Source organism: Mirounga angustirostris, unplaced genomic scaffold (assembly GCF_029215605.1).
Source record: "Mirounga angustirostris isolate CCGP_5_RB_7025 unplaced genomic scaffold, mMirAng1.0.hap1 SCAF_17, whole genome shotgun sequence".
NCBI classification, from domain to species: Eukaryota; Metazoa; Chordata; class Mammalia; order Carnivora; family Phocidae; genus Mirounga; species Mirounga angustirostris.
Window position 1 is genome coordinate 993,623 of NW_026991725.1, and position 27,242 is coordinate 1,020,864.

Below are 27,242 nucleotides of genomic sequence, written 5' to 3' on the forward strand. Positions count from 1 at the left end.
ACTGTGAGCTCCTTGAGCACAGGGACCAGCCCTGAATCACCTAACCACTCTCAGTGTCTTCAGTAACAGCTATGGTCATGAGCAGTAAGGACTGTGCTAAGCACTTTTCATGTGAGTTCATTTAACCCTCAAATATCCCTATGACGTAGGGACTCTCATTATCTTCACTTTCCAGATGGGAAAACAGAAGCTCAGAGAGGTTCGGGGGTTTATCCAAAGAATGTCATTATTGAGTGCAGGATCCCCAGCACCCAAATCAGTGCCTGGCACAAAGTAGGTGCCCAGTGAATATTCATTAGCTAAACAAACAGCTCTTTCTCCCTCATCAGACCTCAGTGCTGTTCACAAAGGCATGAACACCCTGTGTTCTTGCTTTCTCTGTGCCAATTCTGACCCAGTTCTATCAGCTGAGTTTCTCCTCTTCTCTCCCTCTTCCTCCTCCTGTCCAAACGGCGAGCCAAAAATGACCCTGCCATGTCAAGTGAGAGAAACACTAGTGACAAGCCTATGTTTCAAGGGCATGATAAGTTTGTAGGTAAAACTAGGCTCTGTACAGAGGCATCCCCTTCAAAACCCCCACAGGCGTCTTCACCTACCTCCTCTTCCTCTTCTCTAGCCGAGCCTCCTTACTTCTGCTCAGTATACAGAATTTGCAACCCATACACGGTTTCCCATTCAACTGTGTTGTTTTCCCACTGTTGAATCAGTAATCGCTCTAGTTAGTAGTGCTTTGTCCTCTCTCCAATGCCTTATTTATTACACAGCCACTCAGGAACATGGCTGCCTCTTCTGACCTTGACTCAATGCGTATGTGAGCTGTGAGTCCCGGACAGCTAACCCAAGGGGGAGCATGCAGGGCACAGTCATCCCACATTATTCTGTACGCTCAAGGCCCACCACAGCCGATGCAATGGCACCTACTCCGTACTCACAGGTGACTAAAAGATCAAGAAAAAGATAAAGGCAAATGGCTTTTTTTTTTTTTTTTGCTTTACATACTTATATTGTGGTAAAACATATATAACATAAAGTGTGCTTTTCAACCATTTTTAAGTGTGCATTTCAGTGGCATTAACTATATTCACAGTGCTGTATAGCCATTACCATTATTTATTTCCAAGAATCTTCAACACCCCAAACAAAAGCTCTGTACCCACTATGCAGTAATTCCCCCATATCTCTTTCCCTCAGACTCTGGTACCTCTAATCTACTTTTTATCTCATTGATTTGAATGGCTTTTTAACTGAATTAGCATCCCAACAGTTATCCTGTCTCAGACACAAATTCCTGAACCCATACCATTTGGGAGGCAGGACATGCTGACGTCGCTGGGGCCCCCCGACAAAGCCTGGGTCCCAGTTCACTCCGAGGAACTTGGGCCCCAGGCTGGAAGACCAAAATGCATAAGGCAGAGTTGTCTGACATATGTTCTCTGAACAAAGCCCTCCCAGATCCACAAGGCTGGAAACTAACTTGGTCCCAAGGGAAAGAGGGAGTGCATCCAACCCTCTGGCTGATGGGGCTTCCACAACAACACCTAGAAGTCCTGGGATCAGGTGTGAAGACAGAAAGTGCCAGAGGTCAGGTATCAGGAAGCCTGCTCCAACCCCATCCTTCATCCGCACAACACCCAACACTCTGGAGCAGGGCACATCACCCCTGTTTACTGCACTTCTCGCTCTACCAAGAGATTTTCTATACACCTGCGCCTCATACCCCTGGGATGGAGGCAGCAACCATCCCCTCCCAATCTGAATCCCCCCATTACTCCAGGTGTCCCTCGAGCCTCAGTGGGACCAGCAGCATCGATGTGTGTCTGTGGGAGTGGAGAGCACCATCCTATCCTTCCATGCCTGGACCTGTGTCTGAGCATGACACTGGGTCTGCCTTTGGGCCTGTGCTCAGAATTACGTATGATCAAGAGAACAGGGGCGCCTGGGTGGCTCAGTCAATTAAGCGTCTGACTCTTTGATCTCGACTCAGGTCTTGATCTCGGGGTCATGAGTTCAAGCCTCACGTTGGGCTCCAAAAGGGAGAGAGAACAGAATGACAAAGCCTATGGAGTAAGACAACCCTGGTTGAGTTCCCCTCCATCTTGTGCCACCTATAGGACTGGGGCAGGTCAGTTTACCACCCTGAGCCTTGGTTTCTTCCATTTTAAAACAGAAAGAACAGAAGGGGCCACTTCACAGCATAGTTGTGAGGATGGAATGAGATAAGAGAGCCTGTGCTCTGGAACTAGCAACTACTTTTATTGCTCTTATAATGGAATGTGGAATCAAACGTCAAACAAAAGCCTGTGCTTTTTAGGGACTATGTTTCTGAGAGTGAATGTGACTGTGTGTGTGACCCCAAGCAAGGTCCTGTCTCAATGCATGTACCAGTGTGTGTGTGTGTGAGTGCAGGGGAAGCCAGGACCCACGACTTACTACATGGGGCTTGCTGAACTGGACATCACCTGGTTCTCTCCGCTCCTATTCCCCGGCCCAAGGAAACGGCTAGGTGTGAACTCCCTGCTGCCAAAGATACCGGCTCGTCATCAAAAGGAATGAGATCTTGCCATTTGCAACGACGTGGATGGAACTGGAGGGTGTTATGCTGAGCGAAATAAGTCAATCAGAGAAAGACACGTATCATATGACCTCACTGATATGAGGAATTCTTAATCTGAGGAAACAAACTGAGGGTTGCTGGAGTGGGGGGTGGGGTGGGAGGGATGGGGTGGCTGGGTGATAGACACTGGGGAGGGTATGTGCTCTGGTAAGCGCTGCGAATTGTGCAAGACTGTTGAATCTCAGATCTGTACCTCTGAAACAAATAATGCAATATATGTTAAGAAAAAAAAAAAGAAGAAGAAGAAGAAGAAGGTAGCAGGAGGGGAAGAATGAAGGGGGGGAATCGGAGGGGTAGACGAACCATGAAAGACGATGGACTCTGAAAAACAAACTGAGGGTTCTAGAGGGGAGGGGGGTGGGAGGATGGGTTAGCCTGGTGGTGGGTATTGAGGAGGGCACGTTCTGCATGGAGCACTGGGTGTTATGCACAAACAATGAATCATGAAACACTACATCAAAAACTAATGATGAGGGCACCTGGGTGGCTCAGTTGGTTGAGCAACTGCCTTCGGCTCAGGTCATGATCCTGGAGTCCCTGGATCGAGTCCCGCATCGGGGTCCCTGCTTGGCGAGGAGCCTGCTTCTCCCTCTGGCCCTCCCCCCTCTCATGTACTCTCTCTCTCTCATTCTCTCATTCTCACTCTCTCAAATAAATAAATAAATCTTTAAAAAAAAAACTAATGATGTAATGTATGGTGATTAACATAACAATAAAAAATTTTTTAAAAAGATACCGGCTCGTGGCCAGCTCGTGGGCGCCACCCAGTGGCATTGGATTCGTGCGCCGCAGATGCCTTCTCGCCAGAGGGTCCAGGAACGTGCCGGCAGCCTGAGACAAGTCACAGACTGTAGAATCTCTGGGCTTGCGCATCTCTCGGAAAACCTCCGAGGGAGTCTGGCCTTCCGTTTCTAACCAGTGCCGTCTAACAGACCTTTCTGTGATGATGGAAATGTTCCAGCCTGTGCTGTCCCACACCATAGCCACTAGCCACAGGTGCTTACTGAGCACTTGGAATGTGCCTAAAGCAAATGGGGCACTGAATTTTTATCTGTACTAATTTTAATTAATTTAAATGTAAATTACCACACATGCCTGTACAGAAGGACAGTGCTAGTCTGAAGGACTGTTTGATCCCTGGGATCCCGCTATGCCTGCACCAGACAGACCAACTCCCTGGACCTCCCAGCCACAAGGCCCAAGGCACCTCTTTTTCACACAGGCTGGTTTGATTCTGACCACGTCCACAGAGTCCTGATCGATCCGATGATGACCAGCCAGGCAGTCGGACCCTCTCCTAGAGCATATGGATACAAACCCACTCGGAGAAGACAGCAGGAAGCAACCAGCTACTGAAAAGACAAGAGGGACCAGGCCCCTGGCCCACCCCAGTCCTGGAAGAGGCAGGGTCCCACATGACTGAAGGGCCGAAACCAGCTGTGTGACTTAAGCCAGTTGTAACCTCCCGGGGGCTAATTTTCCTCACCTGTGAAATAGGAATCAGAGTACATACCTCAGAAGGACTGGGTGAGGATCAAGATAAGGCATATAAAAGCATCTCATACAGTGCAGCACATAATAAGCAGGCAATGCTGGCTAAATTATTAATAGTTCTATATAGTTTTATATTAAACCATCATCAAGTAAGTTTTTACAAACTAAAAAAAAAAAAAAACCAAACTTGATTAATAGAACAATTATCTGGGTCATCCAGATGCCACACTGGGACATACTCCCTGGTTCCCCCTTTCCTTCCAACCCAAGTCCAGCCAGCCTCCACATCTTGCAGATTACACCCTGTAGCATCTTGCAGCCTTCTGTCTATTCCCACAGCACACCTGAAGCCGCCTTCATCTTTCTCTTGACCCGCTGCTGGTCCACGTCTGTCAGCTTCCAAGGGAGTCCCACGGGGTCTGCCCTGGTAGCCACAGCGACCCTCCTATAAAGCTCCGTGCCTCCACTCAGAGCCTCCAACTATTGCCCCGTAGCTCAACAAATTGAACGCACACTCTTAAATCTGACCTTCATGGCCCACCTCCACCACCCAGGCCCTCCTCCCTTTTGACCTGATTCCTTACTCTTCCAATACTCCAGCCTCACTCGTCATGTGAGCAAACCTTGCTCTTTTTCACCTCTGAGCCAGTATAAGATTCAACAGACAGGTCAAGGGAATCAAACAGAAACCCAGAAAAGATACCTTTGTATATGTAAGAATTTAGTAATGGAAGGGAAAAATTAAAGTCTAGCGCTAGAATGACTATTTGGAAAAATAAAATTCTAATTTCATCTCTCATCTTAACCCAAACTAAATTCCAAATGGATTAAAGAATTAAATGTGAAAAGGAAATAAACCTGTTGGAAAAAAATATATATATACATATATATATATACGGGAACCATCAACTTTCTGGATGGAGAAGGACTTTTCTAAGCACAAACGTTAACAAAGAAGGGGCGCCTGGGTGGCACAGTCAGTTAAGTGTCCGACTCTTGGTTTGGGTTCAGGTCATGGTCTCGGTCATGAGATCGAGCCCCGAGTTGGGCTCTGCGCTCAGCATGGAGTCTGCTTGAGATTCTCTCTCTCTCCCTCTGCCCATCCCACTTGTGCTCTCTCTTTCTAAAATAAATAATCTTTAAAAAAAAATAAAGTAACAAGTCACAAATGAAAAGACTGACAGATTTTACCAGCTCAAAATTTAAAACTTTTGCACTAAAAAACAAGAGTAAAATTTAAGGGCAAAGGGTAAACTGAGAAAGATTATTTGGAAATAAAAATATGAATGACAAAGGGTTAACAGCTTTAACTAAAAGAGGGCTCTAATGAGTCAAAAGGAAGTATATGAACATCCCAATAGAAAAATAGGCAAGAGAGGAGCCTGGGCTCAGTCGTTAAGCATCTGCCTTCAGCTCAGGTCATGATCCCAGGGTCCTGGGATCGAGCCCCGCATCAGGCGCCCTGCTCTGCAGGAAGCCTGCTTCTCCCTCTCCCACTCCCCCTGCTTGTGTTCCCTCTCTCGCTGTGTCTCTCTGTCAAATAAATAAAATCTTAAAAAAAAAAAAGAAAAATAGACAAGAGTCATTATGAAATGTTTTCTCAAAAAATAAAATAAAAATAAATGCGTGAAAACATGCTACCTTTAGTGCTTGTCAAAGAAAATAAAGAGACATACAAAAATTTATATTCAAGGATGTTTTCGCAGCATTTTTTACTAATAGTTAAAAATTTAAAACAACCTTGATATCTAAAAATAAAGCAATAAGGCGCTTGGGTGGCTCAGTCATTAAGTGTCTGCCTTTGGCTCAGGTCATGATCCCAGGGTCCTGGGATCGAGCCCCACATCGGGCTCCCTGCTCGGTGGGAAGCCTGCTTCTCCCTCTCCCACTCCCCCTCCTTGTGTTCCCTCTCTCAGTGTCTCTCTTTCTGTCGAATAAATAAATAAAATCTTTAAAAAAATAAAAATAAAGCAATAATTAAATTATGAAACATCATAATGATAGGATTGTGTACAATATTTTTAATGTTTTTAAAGAATATTTAATGGTGTTGAAAATGTAATTATATAATAAGTTTTAAAAGGACGCTATAAAGTACAAATGACTAAAGAAACATCAAAATGATAACATTTTGGGTAGTGGTTCATGGGTTTTTATTTCTTCATCCCAATATTTGTGTGCATTTTCTAAATCTTCTACAATGAACATGTACTATTTTTATAATCAAGAAAAAAGCTATTTTTAAAAAAGGAAAAAAAGACTGTTCGGATACAGGGAAACGTTTGTCATACAATGCAGAGAAAAGAAGACCCAAGAAGGCCATGAGGGCTTTTGTTCAGTTACTCAGAGTTACAGTAATGCTGATATAAAAGAGAATCAACTAAAATGTACTCTGTCAGTCAAATCAATGTAAAAATTAAACATCAGTGAGGACATGAGGAAAAGGACTCTAGTAGAATCCACATATATCCTTGGCAGGACTGTTAACAGTAAAACCGCCTTTAAAAAAATAAAAACAGGGCGCCTGGGTGGCTCAGTTGGTTAAGCGGCTGCCTTCGGCTCAGGTCATGATCCTGGAGTCCCTGGATCGAGTCCCGCATCAGGCTCCTTGCTCGGCAGGGAGTCTGCTTCTCCCTCTGACCCTCCCCTCTCTCATGTGCTCTCTCTCATTCTCTCTCTCTCAAATAAATAAATAAAATCTTTGAAAAATAAATAAAAATAAAAACAAAAATTGTATATATGAAATACGTACTTTATATATATACTTGGTTTTATTGCAGCATAGTTGACATATAATGTTCCCTTACGCTCAGCTGTACAACACAGAGGTTGGATAGTCTGCACATTATGCTGAGCTCCCAGGCGCGGCCACCGTCTGGCACCATACAACACTACTAATTGACTATATTCCTGACACTGTACCTTTTATGCCTATGACTTACTGATTCCATAACTGGAAGTCTGTGCCTTCCACCCTCTGCCCCTCTGACAACCATCAGTTTGTTCTCTGTATTTATGGGTCTGTTTCTGCTTTTTGTTTGTTTGTTCTGTAGATCCACCCATAAGTAAAAATCATAAAACCTTTTTTTTTTACTTCAAATTCCAGTATAGTTAACCTACAGTGTTATATCAAAATAAAAAGTTTCTGCACAGTGAAGGAAACAATCAACAAAATTAAAAGGCAACCTACCAAATGGCAGAAAATATTTGCAAAAGACATATCCAATAAAGGGTTAGCATCCAAAATGTATAAAGAACTTATAGGGGTGCCTGGCTGGCTCAGTCGGGAGATCATGTGACTCTTAATCTCAGGGTTGTGAGTTCAAGCCCCACACTGGCGATGGAGCCTACTTAAAATGGAAAATAAAAATAAAAAACATATGAAAAAAATTAGTATCTTATACAACTCAATACCCAAAAAACAATCCAATTAAAAATGGATAGAAGAAATGAACATAAACCTCTCTTGAGGGTAATCTGGCTACAGCTGGAAGAGCCACAACCCAACAGCCCCACCTCCAGGTAGACCCCAGCCTCTCACGCATATGCACAGAAGGTCACACCAGGACACAGTCACTACAGTATTGTTTGCAATATAAGAAAATGGAGGGCGCCTGGGTGGCTCCTGGGTGGTGCAGTCACTTGAGCATCCGACTCTTGGTTTCAGCTCAGGTCACGATCTCAGGGTGGTGAGATCGAGCCCCTCTGCCCCTCCCCCACCCTGTGTGTGCGTTCTCTCTCAAATAAATAAATAAATCTTTAAAAAAAAAAAAAATGGAAACCACCCAAGAGCCATCAATAGGAAATACAAAGGGGAAACAAAAAATAATGACGTTTGTACACATAAATACCACACGGAAGGTAAAAAGAAGGAACTGGATGCATGACGCCATGGATAGATTCCAAAATCCATGCGGAGGGGCACGAATGCGGAACTATCATGGTAACAACAAACACTGTTCTAAGCACTAGACATATGCAGGCTTATATAATCCCCAAAATAATCCTGCAAGAAGGTTTTAGGCTTTACTGTTATTCCCATCTTACAGATGACTAAACTGAGGCATAGAGAAATTAAGTAACCTGCCCTGCCAGTAAGTGGCAGAGCCAAGACCTGAACCCCAGCAGTCTGATGTCAGAACATGATGATGACACTCACATAAATTTAAAAGGACATCATGCATGTGAATTCCTAACACACAAAGAAAACTATATAATGTTTCTAGATGTCTACTTATGGTGTGACAGTATTAAAAACACAGACTGAGAAAAGACACACCAAATTCCTGACAGTGCTCGCCTCTATGGATGGGGGAGACAGGGTAATGGGGGCAAGAAGGAGTGATGACAGGGATTTAACTTGATGATGCCATTTCTTTTATTTAAAAAAAAAAAGTCTCACAAAGTTTAATACAGAATTACCATATGATCCAGCAATTCAGCTTCTGGGTATATGCCTGAAAGAACTGAAAGCAGGGACTCAAACAGATACTTGTAGACTTGTGTTCATAGCAGCATTATTCATATCAACCAGAAGGTACAAGCATTCCTCAACAGATGAGTGGATAAACAACATGTGGATAAATAAAATATACACAGAGTAGTATTCAATCTTAAAAAGGCAGGAAATTATGACAGGTGCTACCACATGGATAAACCTTGGAGACACTATGCCCAAGTGAAATAAGCCTGACACAAAAGGGCAAACACTGCACAAATCCACTTCTCTGGGATCGTGCAGTGACCAAATTCACAGGGACAGAAAGCAGGATGCTGGTCAGCAGGGGGCGGGGGCGGGGAGGGGAACGGAGCTTGGGAGGATGAAAAGTTCTAGAAATGACTAGTGGTGACGGTTGTACATTATAAATGTACTTAATGTCACTGAATGGTGCACTTAAAAATGGTTAAAATAATAAATCTTCGGGGTGCCTGGGTGGCTCAGTCAGCTAAGCATCCACCTTCGGCTCAGGTCATGATCCTGGGGTCCTGGGATCAAGCCCCGCGTCAGCGGGGGCTCCCTCTGCCTGCCTGCCTGCCTGTCTGCCTACTTGTGATCTCTCTCTCTCTGTCAAATAAATAAATAAAATCTTTAAAAAAAAATAAAATAATAAAGCTTCTATTAGGTATATTTTAACAAAATTTTTAAAAAGGTTTGGTGAAAAAGGCAACAAAACGTTCACAACTGTCAGGTTTGGGTCATCAGTACTCCGAGGTTGGCCATGTCATTATTGTAAAAATCAAAGAAACAAAACAAGAGCCTCGGGACAGCGGAGGGTGTGGAAGCGAGGCCCAAGGCCCATGCAGGCAAGATGCCCCTCACCGCCCTGCTCAGGGTTTCCCGTCTCCTCCCTCCCCCTATTTCTACTGCATTGTGGTTGCTATAGAAACAAGGCACCTTGGGCTCCCAGAGCTCAGCCCAGGTGCTGCTAACTCCAGGAATCATGTCAGAGTGCGAACACAACAAAAGCCGGATCACGGATCCGGGGCCTCATACACACACACACACACACACACGTCTGCCCTCCGGGGCCTCGTACACACACACGCGCACACACACACGTCTGCCCTCCGGGGCCTCGTACACACACACACACACACACACACCTGCCCTCCTGGTAGGTTTACTCCGTGGAGGTGCCCGCAGTGACAGCAGCTGCCCACGCCTGACAGCCGCAGGCCTGGCTCTGGCTGCCTCTGGGTCCCGTTTGCCCCTGGGGTGTGGCTGCACGCACGCGGGCCTGTCACATGGGGATCAGTGTCCACACAGGCCAGGACTGTGATTACTAACACCGGAAATCCTGTGGCAGGTAACAGTTACCGGGCACGAACTAGGTACCAGGCAGGGTACCCCACGCCTCACCTGGATTATCTCCTTGAAACCTCACAACAGTAGCACCTACATGTATTATCCCCGGATAAGGAAACTGAGACACGGAGAGGTTGTGTAGCTTGCACGGCGTCACCCAGAGCACACGAACCTACCCACGGAATCGAGACCGAGGGGAGAGAGCCACAAACACGGCTGCCTCACCGGCACCGCATCGGGCCCTGCCAACAGCCAGGTCTCCTGGGCCCCACCGGGGCCTGAGGAAGCGGACGCCCAGGGCGGGCCTGCGCAGCAGCCAGGGTGGGCACCCCCCGGTGCAGCCCCGGCTGGGCTGGCAGGGGCGTCTGGACAGGGCGTGGCAGGCTCAGGCCCTTCAAGTCCTCTTTCTGGGCCCAGAAATGGGCCTGGAAAGCCTGTGGCCCAAAGATCCTCTATTCCAGATGGAGGCTGCTCGCAGCGAGGTAACCAAGAAAGTGGCAGTGACTGCCCCCTCTCGCTCGCTCGCTCGCTCTCTCTCTCTCTCACACACACACACACACACACACACACCACAGGGCAGCTCCAAAAGTCAGTTATGCGGCTTTGCGGCCTGCCAGGCACGGATTTCCGCCCACTCCACCCTCTAAGAATGAGTGGGGCATGGGGTGGAGACGACACTGCGGTCACCTGAGGGTTCACAGCTCAGCCCGAGGCAGGGAGGGGTCAGCCACCTCACCTGAACAACAAACTGTGACGAAGTCGGGCTGGGCACCTGAGAGGCTCCCCAAGCCTCAGACTTCAAGGGGAGAGGGGCGCAGGCAGAAACCACTGGACCGCCGCAGGGCAGGAAGAAGTAAAGGCATTTCCTGCTGAGGGAACAACATCAGCAAAGACGTCAAGGCTAAAAAGTGCCAGAAAACAGCAAGTCACACCATCTGGCTGGAGCTAAAGATCAAGAGGAGGTTGTAAGAAAAGAGGGGGAAAAAAAAAAAACCCTAGAAATGGACTGAGGCACAGAGAGTTTAAATAACTTGCCCAAGGTCATCGAGATGGTGGAGTCAGGATTTAAAACTGCCTGATTCCAAAGCCCACACATTAACCACTAAGATGGGGTTCACTGTCTGGCAACCTTTGGTTCTGTGCATATTTTGGAACACTGGGAAGGTGAGCCTGGCTAGGCCTGGAGCAGGGGTCCTCTGTGGGGTGGGAGAGCTTCTATACTCCCTCACCCTGAAAATTCAGCAATGTCTGGAGACATTTTCAATTGTCAGTGCTAGAGGGTGGGTTGCTGGTATCTCGTAAGCAAAGGCCAGAGATGCTGCTCAATATCTACAATGCACAGGACAGCCCCCACCACAAAGGGTTATCCAGCCCCAGATGTCAATAGAAACCTTGACCTAGAGTGACTCACCCACCTGGAGCCCATTTTAACATCCAACCTGACCTGAACCATTGACAAGCATCACACTTGCTCATCCCTTGGGACTGGGGTTCCCAAATTTTGCTGCATATTAGAATCACCTGCGGGCGCCTGGGTGGCTAGTCATTAAGTGTCTGCCTTCAGCTCCAGTCATGATCCCAGGGTCCTGGGATCGAGCCCCGCATCGGGCTCCCTGCTCCGCGGGAAGCCTGCTTCTCCCTCTCCCACTCCCCCTGCTTGTGTTCCCTCTCTCGCTCTGTCAAATAAATAAATAAAAATCTTAAAAAAAAAAAATAGGGGCACCTGGGTGGCTCAGTTGGTTAAGCGACTGCCTTCGGCTCAGGTCATGATCCTGGAGTCCCGGGGTCGAGTCCCGCATCGGGCTCCCTGCTCTGCGGGGAGTCTGCTCCTCCCTCTGACCCTCCCCCCTCTCATGTGCTCTCTGTCTCAAATAAATAAATAAAATCTTTAAAAAAAAAAAAATAGAATCACCTGGAAATCTTAACAACAACAACAACAACAACAACAAAAAATGCTGATGCTGGGTCCCACCCCGGGCATTCTGATTTCCAATTCTGGAACTGGGTGAAACCTGAGCATGAGAATTTATTTTTTATTTTTTTTCAGCATCACTTGGCATCAGGGAAATACAAACCAAAACCACAGTGAGATACCGCCTCACACCCATCAGAGTGGCTAAAATTAACAAGACAGGCATGAGAATTTCTTAAAGCCTCCCAGGTGACAGCAAAGTGCCAAAAGTCTAGGAACCATGGTCTTGGCAGGGAGGGAAGGCTCCAACTATCTGCACAAACAAGACTGTTTGTGGATGCTAATGCTAGAAAGAGAAGTCGCTGGAAAATCAACACAACCAGAGACTGCCCAGCCCCCCACCAACATGGGGCGGGGACTGTCCCTGGAACAAGCCTGTATGGAATCAGCACCGACAAAGCCTGCCATGGGCGCAGGGAGGGCAGAGCTAGAGATGGCTTTGGGGTGACAAATTACTAAGAGCTGGCAGAGGCCTGAGGAGGAGGTTAATTAGAGAGTCTTTGTCACTGTCTGGGCCAGAGATAATGGGCCTGAACTGGGAGGAGGGCAGGAGAGGACCCCGTGACTCAGGGACTTCACAACCCGGTGACAGAGAAAGAACTCTACTGGAAGACAGAAAAGGTTAATTGAGAGTGAGTGCAGTCTGGGTACAGAGCAGGAAATGATCCATGAGCAGCTGAAGGTGGGGGTGAGCGCACCAGGGAGGGGGTGACCTGGGAGGGAGACTAAGGAGTCAGCCATGGGGAAACCTAAGAGGGATGACAGCCCCAGAACAGGGGGGCCCACTGGTGACCCCTGTGCTGAATCTGGCCTGCAAGGCAGGCCACATGCAGCTTGAGTTAGCTGTCAAGATTTTTCCTAAAATCCAGATTTCCAGCTTCTCTTGGACAGTGGAAGATGTGGTGAGACAGACAGCATCCTGGCTGTGGTTGTCTTTGGCCCTGCCACATCCCTGCAGCTGTCAGGCCTCTTCAGAAAGAGGAGACGTGGGACGCCTGGGCGGCTCAGTCGGTTAAGCGTCTGCCTTCGGCTCAGGTCATGATCCCAGCGTCCTGGGATCGAGTCCCACATCGAGCTCCCTGCTTAGTGGAGCCTGCTTCTCCCTCTGCCTGCCGCTCCCCCTGCTTGTGCTCTCACACACTCTCTCTCTCTCTCTGGCAAATAAATAAATAAAATCTTAAAAAAGAAAGAGGAGACGAGACGACGTGCTACATCAGAAAGGAGTGAAGACCGAGGGGTTGCTGGGGAAGCAGGAAAGGAGCCAGACACTGCTCGGAGCCGGACCGCTGACCTCTCATTCTGGTCCCGCATCCCCCACCTCTGTGCGGTGCCACCTCAACTTAGGAACATCCCCCCTTGGGGTCCCATGAACTGATCTGTAAACAAGGAGGCTGATGCCCATGACCTCTAGTTGTCCATTCTCCTGTCCACCGGGCTCCCGCAGGCTGCCCAGATCAACCCCCCTGGCCAGGCTTTGAGATGAAGCCTGGAAAACCTGATTCTTTCCAACAAAGATTAGCCCAGGCTGGGAGAAATCACAAATACAACTGAAGGGGCCAGGGAGAAGAGGAGACATAAGAAACAAGAACCACTTTCCAGGTGCGTCTGGGTAGCTCAGTCGGTTAAGCAGCTGCCTTCGGCTCCGGTCATGATCCCAGGGTCCTGGGATCGAGCCCCGCATCGGGCTCCCTGCTCTGCGGGAAGCCTGCGTCTCCCTCTCCCACTCCCCCTGCTTGTGTTCCCTCTCTCACTGTGTCTCTCTCTGTCAAATAAATAAAATCTTTGAAAGAAAAGAATGGTCAGCTTTGAATAATCAGAGCTGTATTGTAACAGAATAGGCATCCTTACAAAGTAATGAGCTCCCCATCACTGGAGGTAACCAAGCTCAGGCTCAGTGACTAGTTTCAGGGGCACAAAGAATCTGCATAGTCGCTAATTTTTTTTTTTTTTTTTTTTAATTTCAAGTTCTAGGATTCAAGGACTCCAGAGATCTGGAGATCTCTCTTAAAGGCTCCCCACTCCTCCCAATGCCCCCAGGGAAAGCTGTTGGAGATTAAGCTCTGGACTCTGCTTCTAGAAAGGGAGGGCCTAGATGGTCTGGAAAAAGCACAGAACGTCCACCTCCCTGCTTCCCTTACCCTTCAGCAAGACCACAACCCCCCAGCCAGACCCAGCAACCCCTGCTGCACAGCTCCTGTCCCAGAAGAGTCTCACCAGGGGCCCCTCCAGGCAGAGGGAACAGCTAGACGGCCCTCCCAGCACAAGCCAGAGGGGCCACCTACATCCCCTCCCAACACTCGCGTCCCCACTCCCTGCTCCCAGCCCCAGAGGGGCCAGCAGGAGGAAGGAAATAGAAGGAAGCACCCCCCCCACACTCCCAGGCATCTCTGAATGCTGCCTGGGCCCCTGTCCAGCAGGAGCCTCTCTGAGGGCAGTGGGGGTCCTGACACGCCCAGGGGTCCATAGTGTATGGACAGGAAGCACATGGAAGGCACAATGTGGAGGGGTCAGAACCTCTCTCCAAAGCCCATAGGAGCAACTGTTTCCCGGTCCTGGCCAAATCCAGCTCCTCGTGAGCCAAGCAGAGCCCTCCGGCCTCCTCTTCGTGGGACCCTGGGTCTTCTCATCAGGTCAGGCCAGCAGGCCTCTAGGCCTGGGGAGACCTGTGAAGAAGCTCAAGCACATGGCCAGAGACCTGGGGATTGAAGGATGCTTTCAGGGAGCTAAGTGGGGTGAGAGGGCTCCCCCAAGGATAGCTGGGCCCAGGCATCCTGCTATCCTGCTTCCCTGCCCTTGTTTGTCACAGTAACACACTTAGCCCTGTCCCATGGGGGGTCAATAAGGGCCATTCAGCTCACCAGCCACATGGCAAACACCCTCACAGGGCCCCAGGAACCCGCCTGCCCTTGGCCCATACCCATCTCAGAAGAGCCCAATGCCCAGTGCCCACTGGCCAGAGCTGCCAGCCAGCACCCTGCTGCCCACCAGCAGATATCCACCAGACCTGGTCAAGACCCAGGGAGCTGCTTATCCATCAATAAATCAGAACAGGGACTCACCAGGGCTTCCTAGGCATGGCGGGGACCGGCTGGGATGACGGCCAGGAACACACAAACCCCTGGAATTTGCAGACTTGCCGCCTGGCAAATGGCACCTCCAGGTGCATCCCCAGTGCCTGTCTGGCAATGAAATCAGGCCACAGCCCAACTGTCAGCTAAGCACCCGCCCGCCTTGCTTCTCCCTGGAGCCACTCACGCCCTGAGACTCCAGATCCCAAAAGAGACAGGTTCGTGGTTACCATAGGAACTCGCTAAAGCCAAAAAAGGCACCACACAGTCACCCACATGGGCCCTCAAAGCTCATGTCCACCTGCACAAGCAAGCATACACACAGGCCTACACACCCCTACACACGCCAGCAGTGTTCAGGCTCAGGGCCCACAAGGTGTCTGAAAGTGGGTTCCCTGCATGCACGGTGCAGCCAGGGCCAGCCAAGCACCAGCCAGCGCTTACCTGGAGCTCACCTGCAAAGGTTCCCTAGGGGCTGAGCAGGGGGAGCTGAGAGCCAGGACCACCACAGGCACTGCCCGGCCTGTTTCCTGACCACAGACCAACTCTTGCAACCCTCCACATGTTACCCCTCTCCTCTGCCCCCTCCATGAGCGGGTAGGTATGAGAGTCAGGATCTAAACCAGTCATGTGAAGAGGGAAGAAGGGAAAGGGGGAGCAGAGATTATGTATTCAGAGCCTTACTCCCTCATCCCCATAAATGGGACCAACATATACCCAAGAACTCAACTGGAAACTTAAAAGTCTTCACCTTGACCCCTCCCTTGCCCTCACCTCCCACACCCAAACCAATCCAGCCTGGAGAGACCACTTCCTCTAACTCTCCAATCTGTCCACTCTCTCCAACCCCACTGCCCCCACCCCAGCCTCCAACCTCTCCAATGAGTCAGCAGACAGCAGCTGGGGGGGGGGGGGGGACACTCAAATCTGTGTCCTACTCCCCTTAAAAGCCTTCAATGGCTCCCACTCACCTGGAGAAGCCAGCTCAGCCCCCCGCACAGCTGTCCCATACTCCCAGAGGCAGACCCGCCTGCCCCCAAGCCCCCACCCCAGTATTCCATCTGTAGTAGTACCGGCCCCACATCCCTCCCACCCCCTGCGTTTCTAACCTGTCTATGCACTGTTGCTGTTACCCAGAGCGCCTCTCTCTCCTGGGGGCTGACCCTACTCACCCCTGAGATGGCTCAGGCATCACCAAGTCTGCAGGGAACCCCTTCCATCCTCTTGGAGGACATCTCTGCTAGGTCTCATCACATTCCACTGCATTGTCTGTCTAGATGTCTGCCTGCCTGCAGGGCTGTAAGCTTCCATGAGCAGAGACAGGTCTTTTTCATCTTTGTTTCCCCTACCAACCCCAGGGCCTGGCTTTGGGCATGGGATAGAAGTGCCCAGTAATTGTGAGCTGAACTGATGCAGCATTCTAACCCCCTAGAACAGCAAGCTCCCCCATCCTGGACAACCCAGCAAACTCTCAGCACACGCTCTGGGTGTGTAAGAGGAAGGGACATAGGGAGCAGCCCCAGAAGGTTCTAGAACATTTTGGTGGTACCTGAAGGATTCTTGTGCACTGCCACCACCCCCCTCCAATGCTCCTGTGTGCTCCATGCCCCCTGCACCACCTGCCTGTGAGGGGCCTCATGCCACTCAACCTGGGTCTCCAGCAAGGGCATGTGCTATGAAAGCAGAGGTGCATTCTGTGGCCAAGGCCCCCATGCATATTGGGGGGGACAAGAGTGGGAAAGCAGGGTGGGGGAGGTGATGAGAACTACTCAGCTCCAGCCGAGACTAAGCCAGCCAGAAGCACAGACCTGGATTCAAATTCCAGCTCCATGACCTTACCCAAGTGTCCTAATTCTCTGAGCCTCCATTTTCTCATCTATAACACGCAGGGAGTAGTGGTAGCTGCTTCAGGAGGTGGCTGTGAAACCTCAGGGAGACCGTGCAATGTGTGACAACTTATCACACAAACGTGCCCAACAGTGCTGGGGCCAGAACCCCCATCCTCAGAGCTGTGTGGCTCAGGGACAGCTCCAGGAGGTACGTGGCTGACTGTGTGGAAAGGACCAGGTCCCTGGAGGAGCTAAAGCGACTGGAAGCACAGGCCACAGCCCGGGCGTGTTTTGGGGGCTACACTAGTAGAAAGAAAGACGTCTCACCCAGTAGAGGCAGAGGGAAAGTGGCTTCTTGGTGCTTCTAGGAGAGCTGTAGCCTGTGGAGTTGGTGGCCCAATGGACACGTCAGTGAGCAGGGCCACATCCTGCGCATCCAGGCAGAACTCCGTATTCGGTACTATCAATGGGGGGAGGAAGGATGGAAGAATGGGGACCGAACTCCCTTTTAGTGCCAAGGGGAGTGGGGGTGGCTAGATAAGACCCCTGTGGTGTCTGCCCAGCCCACAGTCCACCTCCTTGTCTGGGAGCTAACCCCTCCCACAGACAGAGATGGCCACAGCAGCCGTGGTTTATCCATAAAACCCCATCTCTCCAGCTAAACTGAATGACCCGAGGCTGGGCCAGTAAGATGCTGCCTCTTTTTTAAGTTTTACTGAGACGTAATTTATAGATCACACAATTCACCATTTAAAACTGTACAATTCCATGGGTTTTGCTGTATTCACGAAGTTGGTGATGCTACCACTATCTAGGCCCAGGGCACTTACAGCTCCCCACAAAGAAGCCTGTATCCTTTAGCACTCACTCCCCTTGGTCCCCCCAACAACATCCTCAACCCCAGGACGTCACGAATCTATTTTCTGTCTCTATGGATTTGCTTATTCCAGACATTTCGTATAAAGGGAATCACGCAGTGTGTGGTGTTTTATGACTTTTGCTGAGCGTAATGTTTTCAAAGTTCATCTATGTTGTAACATGTATCAGTACTTGATTTCTTTTGATGGCCAAATAATATGCCATTGTATCAATATGTCACCTTTTGTTTACCCATCCGTCTGTTGATGAACATTTGGGTTGTTTCCACCTTTTTTTTAAGACTATTTATTTGGGAGAGAGAAAGAACGAGCAGTGGGGAGGGGCAGAGGGAGACGGGGGGGGGGGGGGGCGCGGAGAGAGCGCGAGAAGCAGACTCCCTGCTGAGCAGGGAGCCTGATGTGGAACTGGATCCCAGGATCCTGGGATCATGACCTGAGCCAAAGGCACACCCTTAACTGACTGAGCCACCCAGGTGCCCCGGGCTGTTTCCACTTTATTATTAATGATGCTATGAACAGGGGCGCCTGGGTGGCTCACTCATTAAGCATCTGCCTTTGGCTCAGTTCATGATCCCAGCATCCTGGGATCGAGCCCCGCGTCGGGCTCCTTGCTCAGTGGAAGCCTATCAATGAAAAAAAAAAAATGCTATGAACATTTGTGTTACAAGTTTCTATATGAACATATATTTTCACTTCTCTTGGATATGTACTTAAGAAAGGAATTACTGGTCATTTGGTAACTCTACCTTTAACCTTTTGAGAAACTGCCAGATTGTTTTCCAAACCGGCTGCACCAGTTTATGTTCCCAGTAGCGGCATATGACAGTTCCATTTTCTCCCCATCCTCTCCAATGCTTGCCATTGTCTTCTTTTTGATTACAGTCCTTCTAGTGGGTGTGAAGGAGTAGCTAACTGTGGCTTTGATATGCATCTCCCTGATGGCTAATGATGCTGAACATCTTCTCAGTACTTACTGTCCATTTACTTTCTTTGGAGAAGCAGGGAGCCTGATGCGGGACTCGATCCCAGGACCCCGAGATCATGACCTGAGCCGAAGCAGATGCTTCACTGACTGAGCCACCCAAGCGTCCTTTGCCCATTTTTTAAGTGTGTTATTTGTCTTTGTATCATTTTATTGAGTTGAAACAGTTCTTTATATATCTTAGGTATGAGTCTCTAATCAGATATGTAATTTGCAAATATTTTCTCCCACTCTGCGGTTTGTCTTTTCACTTTCTTTTTTTTTTTTTTTTTTTTAATTTATTTGACAGAGAGAGACACAGCGAGAGCGGGAACACAAGCAGGGGGAGTGGGAGAGGGAGAGGGAGAAGCAGGCTTCCTATGGAGCAGGGAGCCCGATGTGGGGCTTGATCCCAGGACTCTGGGATCATGACCTGAGCCGAAGGCAGACGCCCAACGACTGAGCCACCCAGGTGCCCCATCTTTTCACTTTCTTGATGGTGTCCTTTGTAAGACAAAAGTTTTTAATTTTGGTGAAGTTCAACTTATCAATGTGTTGTTGCTGCTGTTGTTGCTTATGCTTTTGGTATCATATCTAAGAAACCACTGCCTTATTCGAAGTCGCAAAGATTTTCATCTATGGTTTCTTCTAAGAGTTTTATAGTTTTAGCTTTTACATTTAGGTCTTTAGTCCATTTTAAGTTAATTTTTGTATACGGTGTGAAGAGGGGCTCCATTTCATTCTTTTGTATGTGGATACAGTCGTCCCAGCACCATTTGTTCAAAAGCTATTTTTCTTCATTGAATTGTCATGACACACTTGTTGAAAATCAACTGGCCACAAATGTGAGGGTTTATTTCCAGACACTATATTCTGTTTCATTGATCTATATGGCTGTCCTCACACCAGTACCAAATTCTTGATTGCTAGAGACTTGTAGTAAGTTTCGAAATGAGGAAGTAGAGTCCTCAAACTCTGTTCTTCTTTTTCAAGACTACCCTTAAATTTCCGTATGAATTTTAGGATCAGTTTAGCAATTACTGCAAAGAAGCCAGCTGGGATTTTGCTGGAGAGGGTTTCCAGTCCCTGTTCAACCCCTCCACCTCTCTCAGATGTTCCCTGAGACACCCTGGGATCTTCTCCATAATTTCTGCTTAACCGGGTTACACTCAGTTTTTCTTTCTTGCAATCAGAAGGATCTTAGCCAGGCACAAGTAAGAATACAATCCTACACACTGTCCCAAACAATCATCTCAACACCACCTCCCCAGGACTAAAGCACTCAAACTGCCCCCCAGATACCCACACTGGGGTCCTAACCTCAACACTGGCCAGTGTCCCCAACCACCTTGTAACCAGTTCCCTTCCAGGTTACATACATCATCTTTACCAGTTAAGCAGGCCCTCAATAAATGCTTGTGAAATTGAACTAGAGACCCAAAATAGCACCAGAAAAAAACCACTCCTACCACTCTACACCCCTTAGTAACCCTGCTTCATGCCTCAATCCCACTCAATCTGTAGATAAGAAGCTCTAGGAAATCAGACATCGTTGTGCCCACTGGACAAAGGATACAAAAACTGAAGTCAGGAGAAGTTAAATGTCTTGCCCTGAACACTATGCTGTGCTGTGGCACCCCCCCCACACACCAACCAGCACAGGCACAGGTGCACCCATCGTCCCACCCCACCTTCAAGAGCTACCACAGAAACTACCTCCCCCTGGCAGTCTTCCGAGATGGCTCCCACTGGACCTCTGACTAGTTCTACACAGAGACAGAAAGCTCTCAGAAAGCAGGGACTGTTTGCCATCCATCCCTGCCCCACTAACTCTTCACCCTCACCCTTCTGAGCAAAGCAGGCTGAAGTGGGAAGCCTCACGCCCGATATTCCAACCCTCAGGAGCGGCTATGCTTTACCCAGGGACCTGTACGCAGGGCACACACAGCTAGTGCTAACAACCAAATGGCATGGCAGAGGGAGGCCGGCCTGGAAAACCTTTCGGCTGAGATGGAGGGTTACAAGCGGGAAAAGCTGCTTCCGCAGAAGCACACTCATTGGAGGAATTTTTCATGCACAAGCTAATTCACATATGGCAGGATCATATTTTGGGCTAGTGACCAATGCTGTTTTTTCTTCCTAGAACTCCCCTCCTTTTCGAATTCTTAATCGCAGGAAACAAACTGAGGGTTGCTGGAGTGGGGGGTGGGGTGGGAGGGATGGGGTGACTGGGTGATAGACACTGGGGAGGGTATGTGCTCTGGCAAGTGCTGTGAATTGTGCAAGACTGTTGAATCTCAGATCTGTACCTCTGAAACAAATAATGCAATATATGTTAGGGAAAAAAAAAAAAGAAGATGGCAGGAGGGGAAGAATGAAGCGGGGGAAATCGGAGGGGTAGATGAACCATGAGAGACGATGGACTCTGAAAAACAAACTGAGGGTTCTAGAGGGGAGGGGGGTGGGAGGATGGGTTAGCCTGGTGATGGGTATTAAGGAGGGCACGTTCTGCATGGAGCACTGGGTGTTATGCACAAACAATGAATCATGGAACACTACATCTAAAACTAATGACGTAATGTATGGGGATTAACATAACAATAAAAAAAAAAGAATTCCCCTCCTTTTCAATTCACTCAGTTGGAGCAGGTGGTTGGTCACTCACTGCCCAGGGAAGGAATGAAGGTGGAAGCTGATTTTGTTAAAGTCTGAAGCAGAAAGGGGATCAGGATGCAAACAAAATGGTTTGGCCAGAAACACACGTGGAAAAGGAGCAAAGATGGTGATGGAAGAGCGGTTGGAAGTTCTAGGAGAGAGGTGCGTCTGCTCAGGGCTTCCCAGACAGATGAGCAGACATATGGCCAAGCACAACAGACAATTCCAAGACCCCAAATCTGGTGCTGAAGCCTCAGGGAGCCCCAGGGCTGGGCTCCCAGGATGACATGTGTCTGGTAACAGATGACTCAATGACCAACTGACCACACGCATGTGCGCAAGCACACGCACGCGCATACACACATGCACGTGCATGCCCTGAGGTGTTTTATGAGGTTCTAGAACTATGTGGCACAATTTTCCAGGTAGGTAGGAATGTCAGAAAGCCTGATGGAACTAGGGCTTCACGTAAAAATCAAGATGATAGGAAACATAATTAGTTTTCTTACACCCCCACGTTATGGCCTAAAAGACACTGCTAAACACATTGCCATCCATGTGACACCTGCTGTTTGCATTCCAGCACCTGTCTTTCTCCAGATGCCCCAGGAATCAAGAGCCTGGTCCAACCTCTCCAATCCAAAGCCCCTAAGACTGAGATGGAGAATCTGACAAACGCAACAGCCCCATTCATGTCTCCCAGAACTCAGGGGGAAATGGGGGCCTCAGAGGAGCCCTGGCCTACCATCAGCCCTGATCACTACATAACAGGAAGTGGCTACTTACTTGACCTTTAGGCTTGCCAGCATGGTCTTGTCGATCCTGCCAAAAGAAAAACAAAGGCTTTGGTCAGTGCTAAGGCTGAAGGCTCCCACCTAGCATCTGCAGGGGAGGTCTCTTGGCCAGTCCAGACCACCAAGCCAACAGGGCCCTGCAGGGGACAGCCACTACAGAGGGGAGCTCTCCTCCAGCCCAGGAAGCAGGGCTGTGAGCTCTGGGAGGGCTGGAGCCACACATAACCCTAGGAGGTAGGTCCTGCTATTCCTCCCATTTTAGAGATGAGGAAACGGAGGCTCAGAAGGATCACATCACTGGCCCAGTCTAAATCCAGGTTCTGACTCCACACCCCAAGATTGCAAGCATGTGTAGACAGCATTTCCCTTCCTTACCCCTGCTCCACAAGAGAGCTCTGCAAGCCGGCTCCATCAGTCACTGCCAGCTAGACATTCAACACAGTGATACTCCCTGGGCTTCCGCTTTGGGAAGATGCCAGCCCCAGGGATTCCCCCACCCCATTCCGGGAGCTGCCAGTCCACACGAGGAGACAGACCCCACACCTGAGACAGAACCCAACAGCAGGCTCCAGTGTGCATGGGCAAGTGGGATGTCAGGCATGGAGCTCAGAGCAGGGAAGATCACATTTACGGCAGACCGTATGGCCCGCAGCCCCTCCATCCCAGCCTGCACCCACCCTTGCTGGAAGACACGGCAGGGCTGCTACGCTTCTATTTTTACGCTCTGCATATGCCAGCCCTTATGGCTGGTAAAAGGGGCCCCTTCCTCTCTCTAGAGACAGAAAGTGGGCGAGATTCCCACTGTCAGTGTCTCCTCTTGCTTAGGGGTCACGACCACCAGTGTCACCCCCACCAGTGTCACCACCAGCCCCATGTCATCAACACCACCTTGTCTCCATCACCATCTGTATCCCCACCACCCCGTGTCATCACCTTCGGCATCACCACCCCCCACCCCGTGTTACCACCACCACGTCAGCATGACCGTCAGTGCCACGTCCAGGATGCTTTCAGCCACCTCCTCCAGGAGCCACCCCCTCTCAGCTTTGCCATAGGCTTCCTATGGGGCAGCCCGGGATAGGAGCAGTGTCAGGGGCCATGCGGGGAGGACACAGAGCTGCCCCAGCAATCACAGGTCAGCACCAAGCCCTTGAGCTGGGAGATGGGATCTTTTCGCTCTGAGCAAACTCCCCACGCCTTCTGATCTCAGTGCCCAGCAGCAAAACAAGCCACACCCCAAGGTTCCCGACCCAGGTCCCTCTCAGCTTGTTCCCCACTGCATCCTGGGCCCCTTTCATGGAGCCTCCACAACTGGTCCCCAAGGGTCTCATGGGGCCCCCCAATCCCTCTGGCATGCAGACATTCCTCCTCTCCCATTCAGCCCACCAGATGGGGGTAGGGTGAATCCAGGGGGCAGATCCCCACAATCTGCTGCAATATTTGTAGCCCAGAGCTACCTAACAATAAGCCCTTACATTTTATATTTTCTCAAGGAATCTCTTTTAATTCTGACAACATCCCTACGTTGTGGATAAGGTGGAAATCCCCCACTTTCCCATGGGGAAACTGAGACCCGGAGAGGGGAAGTATCCTGTCTGAGTTCCTCAATGAGTCAAGGTGGAGCCAGCGCTTAGAACCGGGACTCTTGGTGCAGTGCCCTCTCAACCCAACCACTGCACCACTGGGTGGTACTGTGGGTCACAGCAGTCCCTGGCCCAGCACCCACACCCACACTAGCCAGCAGTCTGTCCACAGGGTCCCACGCTGGGGTGTGGCCCCGGGAGGGCAGGGCCGATGGCCTCAGCAGGACTGAGACCAGAGACAGAGCAACAGCCGGAGACGCTGGGCTTTTCAATTTCAGAAAGCCAAACTCCCTAGGTTCTCCCTGGCGCCTCCTCTCTCCTCCCCACTGCCCGCCTGCCCCACCCCATTCCCTCTCCTCACGTGTCTACCCTGATGCTACTGGTTCTCCACCCTGGCATCCAATGGAGCTTCTAGAATACCAGGAGGCCCTGAGATTCTGGTCACCGTCTGGAGTGGACCAGGGCTCTAGGAATCTGCACTTTCGTCTCCAACCCTCCCAGCTGACAGCCATCTCCAGATGATGCCTACTCTAACCCTCCAACCCCACCAGGAAGCCCTGCCATCCCCTCAAACTCAATGAGCCCCTAACCAAATGCCTGTCGTGGGCACTCAGTCATTCCATAAGCATGGACTGAGCATGCACAATGTGCCACACACAGTCCCCCCGCCTGCCCCACGGCTCCCAGAGGAGTGTGGCTTTTAGGGGAAACCCTCTCTCGGCCGAGCCCCGCCCTGTAGCGATCCCAGCCAGCCTGACAGAATTCGAACCTAGAGCCCACACTCAGCACAGCAACCCCTTGGCCCGGGGGGGTAGGGGGGGAGCCAGGGAGGGCCCGTGAGCAGGCACCAGGCCACACTGTGCCAGCCCTAGCACCATCTCATCCTCACTCTCCCCAGCTGCCAAACATGCAGCACCCACAACTCCTTCCTGCCGGAGGATGGAAGGCAAAGTGCCTGCAGAGAGAAGGGAAAGGGAAGTCAACAGCTGCACCCAGGCAGAAGCGTGACTAGCCAGAGGAGCAGACGGAGCCCACCTCCTCCCAGCCCCTGCGGCCCCTCCCTCTTTCCCTTGCCTGGGTGCCCGCCAGTCAGCCCACCAGCCTCCACACCAGGGCACCCCCAGCCACCTCCCTGCGGCGGTGGGGACCTTTTCTCTGACAACGCCCCATGCCCAGAAGCTGAAAGGAAACCAATCATGAAAACCGCTAGACCCCGTTCCCCAGCTGAGGGGAAGCTGTCAGCAGCTGGTAACCGGAGACAAGTCTTTGACCTCGGTCTCCCCATTTTCTGGCCCCCTGGGGAGGGAAGCGCCTCTCCCTTGTCGTGCACAGAAGCTTAGTGGCAAAAGGGGCCTCGAGGCCCAGGCAAGAGGCTGGAGCACAAAGCCAGCGGCTCAGGCTCGGACAGAGCTGGGATTGGCTGCCGGGGCGGGGGGCACCTCTGCAGACAGGCCTGCCCCTCCCCTCACAGCTCACCCCCCAGCGGAGGCAGCCCAAAGCTCCAGTGGGCCACAGCCGCCCCCATCACAAAGTCACACACACACGATGATGCAGACGGCGGCACACACGGACAAGAGCACACCAAGCTATGGAAGCCCAGGGGTGCAGACACCTGCTCAGAAACGCACACGTGGTCACACGCCTAACACACCTGTGCAGCCGGCCACGCACCTCGTACGTACATGGGCGCCCAGACGGGCAGCTGCAGACATGCCCCCCACACACGCGGCCACAATCAGCACAGACGCACTACACACACACGGGAACGCATGACGAGACACACACATTCAACCCCGGCTGCGCAGGCTTGCTCTCACTGGATCCTACTCCAGGGACAGCGAGGAAAAGCCTGGCATCTGGTAGCCCCTCCATCTCCATCCAGCCGCAGCACGGGAAATGCCCCCCACCCCCCAGGCCTCCGGCACAGCTCCCACGGGCTTCCCGGCTAGGTTCACTCCCATCCCTTCAGCCGCCCTCCCTTGTCACCTACCATCCGAAGCCCCCAAAGGAGACACTGCGCTTCCTGCGAAACATGGTTGTAGCCGCCAGGCCCCGGGTCCCAGCGATGTCCCCGGGGCTGTTGGCCACAGGGCCGTGGCGGCGCAGCCGGGTCGGTGGGGCCACAGGCGTAGCGCGGGACACCCAGCGCGGCCCCTCCCCCATTGCCTGCCCCCCAACCCCAGCACTTCCTGTGGGTGAGGCCGTAGGGCTGGGAGGTGTGTCCTGCCCTCCCGGAGGCCCCCGGACTGCCAGCAGGGGAGTTCGCAGAGGGCAGCTTCCCCACGCCCAGAGGAACCCGCAGCTCCGGAAGGGGCTCGGCTGGCAGATTGCACCACAGCCCGAGTTGGCAGCTCAGTCCCACACAGCCCCGGCCTCCCAGAACCCACGGGGCGGTGAGGCGCACACACACACCATGTGCCTGTGAGGGGGAGAGCCTGCTGGAAGGTTCAGGAGCCTGCAGACACGCCCCTCACACCCGCTCCCTAGGGCTGCCCAAGACGGGCCTCTGCCTTCCTGCTCCACCAGGGCTCAGCACACACCAGACGAACCAGCCCCACGCCTGCACACTCGTGGGCATGAGTACTCATGCACGCACAGGGGCACACGCACGTGCGTATGTATACATGCACAGGATCCACAGGTGCACACAGGTGTGCTCACACAAGAGCCCTTAGACGCCCACGCACACGCGCACACGCACTGCATGTTCCCGTGATCTCGTGTCTCTGTAAGGCCCCATGAGACACAGGCTCACGCAGGGATACAGACCCACGTGCACACGCCCACACACGCAGGCAACACACAAGCCCGCAGGTGCGTTCCCACACACACATGCACAGGCACAGACACCCTCGAGTGTCTAGACAGAGCTCAGCAGGGCCACCCTTCATGCTGGCGAGGGCGGGGGTGGGTGGGTGGCCCCTGTGTGCGAGGGTGTTTCTCTCCTGCTGGAAGTCAAGGCTAGCCCTCAGCTCTGCATGCACCCATGCTGACCGTGCCAGGCATACAGCAGGTGCTCACTAATGACAGCCCAAGGAAGGGTGTGGCACCTGCGCCAGCACGGGCCAGGGTGCCGGGGACCACAGGTGGGGCACCGGGCCCGGGCCCTGCCCTCAGCAGTGGAGAAAGGGAAATACAGTTGCCGTGGCCTTTCTCACTGACCCACCCTCCCCACAGCTTCCTGTTCGGGGCCCACTGACACTCCGGGCGTCAGATGGGAGGAGCCCACCCCAGGTCATGGGCAAAGCGCACGGGCATTTCTATTTTCTGGACTCCTCCGTAGCAGGGAAGGCCACATGGGTAGCAGGTGACTCCCGAGATGGGCCGCAGGAGCAGCTTCAGGGCCCGGCTCAGTTCCGGTCTGCGACTGCCAAGCATGGGGTCCTTTCCTCTAAGGCAGCTGGCCTCTCAGCAGAAGCCTGGTGGCCCTCGGTTCGGCCGCATCCTCCACCCCGACCTTCACCAGGAAAGGCAGGATGGTGTGGCCCACCCTCTGGGGTTGCATCTGACCACTGGCTTCCTGCTAGATGTCCACTCCACACCCAGACCCCTCCCCACACTGCACCCAGCCCACACCCAGGAGATGCT

General features: G+C 51.3%; 1 protein-coding gene across 2 annotated transcripts in view; it reads right to left on the reverse strand.

The window, feature by feature from the left end:
- The window catches only part of RAP1GAP2 (RAP1 GTPase activating protein 2), a 237,350-nt gene that overhangs the window by 174,461 nt on the left and 35,647 nt on the right, over positions 1-27,242 (reverse strand). Inside the window, exons 1-2 of one of the 2 annotated variants that reach the window (XM_064583727.1) lie at positions 25,645-25,769; positions 22,064-22,099 (exon numbers count right to left, since the gene is read on the reverse strand). In XM_064583727.1, the coding sequence (XP_064439797.1) occupies positions 22,064-22,099; positions 25,645-25,688 (80 nt within the window). In that variant the 5' untranslated portion in view covers positions 25,689-25,769. Of the gene's footprint in view, positions 1-22,063; positions 22,100-25,644; positions 25,770-27,242 lie in introns of those variants that run through there. The other variant, XM_064583725.1, reaches the window with a different exon arrangement.